Source organism: Camelina sativa, chromosome 2, assembly GCF_030686135.1.
Source record: "Camelina sativa cultivar CO46 ecotype springtype chromosome 2, ASM3068613v1".
Taxonomy (NCBI): Eukaryota; Viridiplantae; Streptophyta; class Magnoliopsida; order Brassicales; family Brassicaceae; genus Camelina; species Camelina sativa.
The window spans coordinates 17,941,644-17,950,235 of record NC_141881.1 but is presented as its reverse complement, the minus strand read 5'-3'; the positions used below and the strand labels follow the sequence as shown (position 1 = coordinate 17,950,235).

The 8,592-nt window shown below is 33.1% G+C and overlaps 2 protein-coding genes across 2 annotated transcripts; both read right to left on the bottom strand.

Moving 5' to 3' along the window:
• Positions 1 to 2,738: 2,738 nt before the first annotated feature.
• Positions 2,739 to 5,100, bottom strand: LOC104724511 (uncharacterized protein At5g49945). Its single transcript, XM_010443007.3, has 3 exons — positions 3,963 to 5,100; positions 3,234 to 3,437; positions 2,739 to 3,145 (listed from the first exon to the last, which is right to left on the bottom strand). Exons 1-3 carry the CDS (start codon positions 4,965 to 4,967, stop codon positions 2,915 to 2,917), a joined length of 1,440 nt encoding a protein of 479 aa, XP_010441309.2. The 5' UTR covers positions 4,968 to 5,100; the 3' UTR covers positions 2,739 to 2,914.
• Positions 5,002 to 7,252, bottom strand: LOC104724519 (nifU-like protein 2, chloroplastic). The gene is made up of 4 exons (XM_010443019.3): positions 6,956 to 7,252; positions 6,770 to 6,872; positions 5,918 to 6,228; positions 5,002 to 5,357 (listed from the first exon to the last, which is right to left on the bottom strand). Exons 1-4 carry the CDS (start codon positions 7,058 to 7,060, stop codon positions 5,169 to 5,171), a joined length of 708 nt encoding a protein of 235 aa, XP_010441321.1. The 5' UTR covers positions 7,061 to 7,252; the 3' UTR covers positions 5,002 to 5,168.
• Between the last annotated feature and the right edge of the window lie 1,340 nt (positions 7,253 to 8,592).

The following is an 8,592-nucleotide window of genomic DNA, read 5'->3' as shown; positions in this document are numbered from 1 at the left end:
TCAGCAAAAATTCATAAAAATAGGATTAAGATCAGAATTTGCAGACAAATGATAATAATTTGTTTCATTAATATTTAGTATCAAGATGACTTTAAAACACTATTGATTTGCATAATAATACCAAATAAACAAATGATTAACAAACGTAAACAAATAATTAGTGTCAAAACCGCTTTTTTAACATAGAATTACTACCGAACAATAGCCGAAAGACGCTGTGTTGCTGACTCTGAAACTCTAATCTGTTGATTAATCACACCAAATGTTATTATATCCATGAAAATAAGAGTTATTAATTTAAAAAATAACTATTAATTTATTTTAAAAAATATACCATAACTTCTCGGATATCATCAACACCATTCATAGTCTCTCTACAATAATAATCAGTAAATGCAAATGTTAATATCAATTTCTGAATCAAATATATTTATATATATAATTAATTTTCCTTTTAAAATAAAATATCTGTTCTTCACCATACGATCATTGATAGATTCATCTAAACAATGTTTTAATTTAATTTGATCATTAGAAATATATTAATATAAGGAAATTTAAATTTAGTAACATACCTTTTAGCAATATATTTGAAGATGAAGAATTCAAATAAAAAAAACCGATAGCCCTCGCCACCTCCATCTATTCATTTATTTATATTTATTTGTTAGAGCCACAAACTTATAAATTAATTTTTTATAACGATGATAGAGTAATTTACTATTAAAATTTAAATTACCAAACATCTCTCATCACTATGATCATCTTCAGAAGCTTTCCTGCAACTATAAAAATAAGTCTTTCTATTTAGCATGATCAAACTATAAAGATTAAAGTTTAAAGTATTCATAAATAAAAGATCTAGATTTCTTGTCCGAGAACATAGAACTAAGATCACAACCATGTACCAACTCACCTGAAACATAAGAATTAGTATAATCGTTTTTATAAAACATTTAATAAATCAAGAAACCTATACAATATATTATAAGAAGTAATAATGAAACCATACTCAAAGTTTTGGTAATGCTCGAACCTGCGTTCCAAACAAATACTATAGAAAGAGGACATGAATCATTAAAACACGAACACGAATACGAAGAACTATATAAGGGATCATCAAAACTATAATACATATATAATTTGAAGAACATGAGAGAAAATTAGGGTTTTCTCTATTTTAAAGATTTCGGATTATGGAGAATGATTAGGGTTATACCTATATATATATATATATGTTTACAACCTATAATTTTAGGGTTTCGAATAGGTCGGTATATTTTGGTTGGGTTTTTTTGAAAGCCCATTATTTTAGGTTTTAGCGTTTTAAATTTTATTAAATCACGTTTTGACGATTATATAGATTAGATATTTAATTATTTAAACTTTTTATAATTTTCTAAATTAATTTGAAGGGTAAAAACGTCCAGATTGGAATCTCATTAATGGCAAATTAGTAATCTTAAGTCTGAGGATGAATGTGGTGCGTTTTAACAACTTAAATAGAGAGAAAAAAACTTGTCCGAATTATTTTTAGGGATAATTTTCATTAAGGGCAAAGGAGGTCAAATTTTGTGAGAGTGGTTCTCAGCCCTCTTGACTTCTCCTTTAATATATTAGATCAAAACTCACCATATAGTACTATATTATATAACATGTAAATGAATAATACAACATAAATATAATATTAACAAATATCAAAATAAAAAAAATTTCTCCGTGCTTATTATCTAGTGAATATATGTTTCCACAACTTAGTTGTTAGAGTCATACATCAACAAAAACGAATTTACATCATGTCGCTTTTACCACTTACACGTGAATAATAAGTTTGAACTTTTAAAATTAATCATATAAATAAATATAAATATATATATCTATATAGAATTATGTAAAATGATAGAAAAATACCTTAAATTATTAGTGTATGATGTTAAATTGTCCATAAAATATATATTTTTGTTAGATATATATATAGTTTAGTTATCTTGCATTCAAATAAATATATTATTTAGAAACAATTGTAGAGTAAAGTGTCTACGGTGTAGGTAAAGCTTTTTGAAAACGTCCTATTTTTCCCTCGTAACTATCATATTGTACTAGATTCACCCCTATCGTTCTATATCTGCCATCAACTTAACTGCTCTATCTATGTTTCCCCGAAATTTTTTAAAATAGTAGAGAATAAAGCCAGAATAATGCAAACGCATATGAGTGTTAAGCTTTTTTAACCTTTCAATGTTCCTTCCTTACGCTCCTTACTCTTTAACTTTGTTTATAGTTTAAACGACATAGAAAACTAGAATTTGCTAGTCTTTGGTTGCTTGTAAAACTAAATTGAACTTATTCGATTGTCTTTAAAGATAGGACTCAAAATTACCTTTGGGATCTTCAGTTGATCAGGGTCCATTCGTGGATGATGAAGAAGACGCGATGGTTGCTGCTGCAAGTGAAGTGAAAAGACAAGTTATATCATCTACATAAAAATAACACTCCTCAAGGATAGACTGGATCAGGTTTCAAGATACAGCCAAAACCTGGCTAAAGTCACGACGTTGCCATTTCTAGGACCTGCGCGCTTTTGTTGTCAATCAAGAGAAGATTCTGAAGGCTCATCGAGAAGATATCATACTCTACTGCAAAGTAACAATGTAGACGAACCTATGCCACTAAATAACTTTTGATAATACCGTACTTGAGATAAGCCTACAATAAGCCATACAAAGCTCTCCCCGGACTTTCCAGCTCAACATCAAAAACTCCATTATCAGTAAAAAAAAATGGTACATCAAGGGAGAAGCAAATGGTACTTTAACAAATGAATCAAAAGCAGCCATTGAGTTAAAACACATGACCATGTTTTCTATGCTTTTGACAAATGAATTTTGGATGGCTCTCTTTGATAAGCTTTTAGCTAGTGACTACGGCTCATCTTCATTTTCGGCATTGCCTTTTTCACCTGCCTTGCTCTTTCTTTTTCCTCTTTCTTCCTTATCACTTCTGCGCTCAGCTTTGCTTCCGCTTCCTCCATGATCTTCTTCTTTTCTGCTTTTTTCTTCTGCAATGCCTCTTGCCTCGCGCTGTGAAGTTCCTTGTGTGCTTCCTCTGCTGCCTTTTGCCTACCACTCTCAGTTTTGATCCGCGCCTTCATTGAATCAAGACACTTAAAACTCAGCCTTTCAACACTTTTAACCAGGCTATATAATATAACTAATCATAAGTTTGCACTGTACCTGGGAGCTGAGTCTGTATCGTCCTACTAAGTCGATGTAATATGGAATTAGCGACACCAACCGGACGATATCATCCATATGTTTAGCATCGGGTAAGGAAAACTTGAAAAGCAGCATCTTCTTGTGCTTGCCAGGGTGTTGGTCAGATATATGCATCGAGATGAAATTCTTCCCATACTTATCCACAGCGTTGTCACCCAAAACCTACACAGTTCCATTGCATGCATGCCCGAATCTGGTTAGTTATAGTATCATCGAGATTAATAATGTGCAACGTTAAACCAAATCTATAACAGCAATTTAAGGGTTCCCATTGGAAGTTATTGATTTCCCTATTTGACCACATACAGATACAAACAGAGGATCAATTACCATATCCTAACTAACTCCAATACTGACCTATTAAGGTAACAATGGTTAAAGGGCACTAAAGCTTCATTCCAACATATCTTACACTCACTGGAAAACAATAAGACCCATTCAAGTACACTCCCAAAAGTTTGAAAATTCAGACTGGACTCAGAAAAGAGCTGCTATGGAACTGCCAAATTCTGCCTCTACCATTTCTCACTCTGATTCCTTCTCACAATATCACTCACCACTGAATACACAGATACGGTCGGTTCTACAATATAGCTTATAAGGAGTTATCATCAATCATCAAACAAAATGGAGAATCTTTAGAGAGAAAAAAAAAAAAAAAAAAAAAAGATGGAAAACTGATCTCACCAGATCAAGCACAGAGTCAGTGATCATATTAGCAGCTACTTCCTTGGATTCAGAGATGACAGCTAACTCATCTGACACCCATTTCCTCCCAAAAGGAAGAATCAAAGCAGATCTCCGCAAATCCTTCGTCTCCTTTAACATCGTCTTCACAGCCTTCTTCCTCACAATAGCCAACACAACCTGATCCATAGTTTCTTCATTCATATAAACTTCAAAAGTAATCTCATCTTTACAAGGAAGCACCAAATTAAAAAGCCTAGAGATCAGATCGTGTCTGCTCTTAAGCTCTATAGTAGCCAGCAATCCATGGCAGTACCTACGACCACTGGCGTAGAATTTGAACACATTCAACGATTCTTTCAACAACAATGGCGAATCCTCTCCTTCACTAACTCCTAAGATACTAAAATTCTTATGGAATATTGTATCCTTGGCAGCGAATTTAGCCGCCCAAGCTAACGCGAGACTCTCGTTCTCACGTTTGCCGACGAAGTAGTTGATTGTGAGAGCGATTAAGAAACAGACGCAAGCGATCTCCACCGCGTACGACTTTGTCTTCTTCTTCATCAACGGATCAGTAGTACTAGTAGCATCTTCTTGAGCGCCCGAAGAAGTGTTGAGATCTAACGTCTTTGAATTAGCATGAGTAGTGATGTTTTCTGTAATCAATGGTGATTCAAGTGTCTCTACCTCCGTAGGTAGTCCTTCGAACTCGTCTTCATCCCAGTATTCAAATGGCGTGGATTGAGGCTCGGGGTCTGATTCAGGGACGAGATCGGGGTCAGATTCGGTTTGTTCCGGTTCCGGTTCCAACTCCAGATCGGGGAGTAATGAGTGCGACTGAGTGATAAGAGGAGGAGGAAGGGTGTGGAGGTGAGAGGAATCGTCGGAGACATCGTCGTCTTCAGCATCGAATCCTTCGAATTGAGAAGCTACGAGAAGGTGGTGATGAAGGAAGAGGTAGTAGATGAGAGCCAAGGAGATTAATGAAAACGATCGGCTCATTCTGAAAATAATAAGTGAGACGACTCTTTGGAACTTAAGATCACAATATGAAGGGTTGTGTATTCGAACTTATTTGGGGACAAATATCAAAATGTTAAAACACAGTAAGTAGTATCTATGCACAACAACTGTCACTATACAAAAGGGAGCTAATACAAAAGAAGGGAACATACAATACAAGGAAAGAGTTTGTTTTTTTTTCTATATAAGTTGAACAGCTGCGATTGATGGGATTTTCTCTCTGAGTTTCTGAGTGACTGCTACTCGAACTGTCATGACTCCAGCAGCAGGTCCTGTGATTCTTATCTTCACTATCGGATCTTCAATCTCCACCAGTTCAAGCGATCCATCTGTTGTTCCGATCAAGTACGGCCTGATTTCTTCCAGTACCTAAACAATATACATGCACACAAAGCGTTGTTAACATCACAAACATAAACTCCAAAAGTTTAAGACATGGTGGTCACACAAAATAAATAGCTTTTAAGAGCACACATAAAAAAGTCCACAGGATTAAGACATGAAGATTTACTTGCTCATAAATTCACAAAAAGGCCCATACTAACGATATCACAGGAAACAGAATATCACTTTTGCTAACTTATAGTCTCGGTTTAATACATTTAGCATTTTGCAACTACCAGTCATATAACCGAACCACATATGCATAGCCATTAAGCAACCTAGAGCTTATACCAAGACAACTCTTTCCAATGTTTTTGTTCAGTTCAAGACGCGTAAAAACAGTATTTAGACCAAAAATATGGATTGAGCAAGTGATAACACGAAACCACATGTGCAGAGAACTTAAGCTAAAGACAATGCCACATTCTAACCTTTTCAAAATTTTCATCATTCAGTTCAAGACCACAAATATGGATCGAACAAGTGATAACAGGAAACCACATGTTCAGAGAACGTAAGCTAGAGATCAAATGCCAAAATCTAACCTTTTCAATGTTTTCCTCATTCATTTCAAGGCCAGTCTCTTCATCTGGAACTGCTTCCACAGCAACTATTTCAGGGATCTTTTCCATTAGGCGACGCTCAATACCCATCTTCATTGTCATAGTAGAACTTGGGCATGATCCACACGCTCCCTGCAGCTTCACTCGCACAATGTTTCCATCGATCTCATGTAACGCCACATTACCACCATCAGACATAAGGTATGGTCTGATTTCGTCCAGAACGCTCTCTACATTTTCCTCAGTTAGAGGTACTTCCAAGATTGGATCTGGGGTTGCTACTGCCTGTACAACTGCAAAAATCCAGAAATCAACCATAAACCTAAAATACATATTTCTACAGGAGAAGATACACACACAAGAAGCAATGAATACATTTCAAATCTATGGAAAATGGATAACAAACTTAAGAACAGAGACCTTTTTCTGTAAACTCTGGAGAAACGTTGTAACCTTATAACGAGAGATGGGACCAGAGAAGCATTTGTTCACAAACTACAGTTGAAATATAATCCTAAAGCAACCCAAATAAAAACAGATGATAGGGATACAAAACGAATTATATCATGTCTAAGCGTGATGCAATCACAACACCAAACTTGAGCTTCCCAAGATTCAAGGAGACTAGTATAAGACAAGAAAAACATCTGATTCTGTCAAAGTTCTTTTCTGAGTTACTAAGCACGTATCTACAACAACGTCTCTATTAGTTCAATAGAAATTTCAAAATTCATACGATTTGTCTTCAGAAACTACAGTCGATCATAGAATTTGTGCCCTAGTGACGACAAAGAATGAATAATAGAATCAACATCGAGATATTCGTATCCTGACCTTTGGATCGTCGGAAAAGCTGTCGACTCGATAAAGACCTAGATGGTAATCCCCGTCGAGGCCTAGCTACGAGGAGACCAAAACCGCGTTGCGAGCTCAAACTCTGCAAAGTTTCGAATCAAAACAAGCGTGAGAAGAACAAAGAACGGATCGAAAATTCGAAGGAGGGGGGAAATAAAAAATCACCTGAGCAGAAGAAAGAAAACAAGAGGAGGATGACGAAGAATGATCTAGGGTTTGCGGCGGCGTCCTGGAAACGGCCGCCGGGTTTAGCGCCGCCAGCAATTGCATATTTGATATTTCCTCCTCCACTCGATAAAAAAAAAAAACTTAATTCGGAGATGATACGATCGATTGAGAGATTTCTGATTACCCAATGTTTTGTTTAAGGCTAACCCGGATACAAGTGTTTTTATTATATTCCTACTTTTATATGTAATATTATGGTTTTTGATTATGTAATTTTATGATTTGATTTTATATGATTCCATTTTCTTTATCTATACTAGTATTTCTTCAGTAGTTTTTGCTCAAAAATACTTTTTGGAAAATTTTTACATTTAATACATTACCTTTAATATTAGTTACAAAAATTCAAAATTAATTATAGGTAAAATTTTAAAAAAATAAGGAAATCTTTCTAATTCATTCAAACATAAATATATCATTCCCTTTCAATTTTATTTGAATTTATATTTAAATTATTTTGAATTATTCTATAATACATTTAATTAATAAAAATTGTGATTTTTTCCTGCATACGATGTAATACAAACTTTTAAAAACAAACATATATTACTCAATCGATGAATTAAAAATACGGGTACAATATCTCACATCGTCTAAAAAAATTGAGCAATGGTAGAGTCATACTATAAAAGAGACCAAAATGATTCTGAATATATATGAGTAGAAACCTTGATTTATCAGGCATTCAAACTTTAAAAACTTTTATTTGGTTTATTCCGGTTCTTTATTTTAAATATTCTAAAAGGTTAAATATGAAAAATATTTAAAACTTTTAAAAAGTTAAATATGATAAATATTATACCGCAGATATACAATAAATATTAAAAGTTAAGATGATATAGTGTGAGTTAAAATATCTCGGGACGAGGTTATATAGCGGGACAGGTTTTATCGATATTTATATAAATTAAAAAATATCATTAATTTGATGTTACACGGGTAAAACATTATTTCATTATTTTGTTAACACTGTCAGTATCAAAGAATAGACATATCTAATTAAATTGATTAAATAAATATTATGTAAAAAAATAAATTATATTGTGGTATTATATGGTTTATTTAACAATTATTATATAATTATAACATATTTAACCAAAAAATACAACTTATAATTTAAATATTTTAGTTATAAATAATTTTGCCCGCGGTGTACCGTGGGTCCTAATCTAGTTTAATATACAGATGTAACAGTGTTATTATATATATAGTCGTTTTTTGGTGTATTTGCAATAAAAGTAGTGGGTTGGATATGAAAGAATTATAAGTTGTGTAATTTTTTTTACTGTAATAATGTTAAGGGAAATTCTCACAAACAGCATAATTTTAAGTTGTGTTATTATATTTTTTTAGAAATTAAATGCTAAATGGACCAATAAAGAGAGAGTGAAACCTATAAAATCATATGAAATGAAATATAAAATCTCAAAGATTAATTTAATTTTTAATCTCTTTTATATTCACCTTAATTTAAATTATATTTCTAGGTTAAATTCTAATGATTTACTCTTTGTAGTAAAATTTTGGAAATGAAATATCAAATTGTTTTCTTTATATAGAAAATCATTAAATTA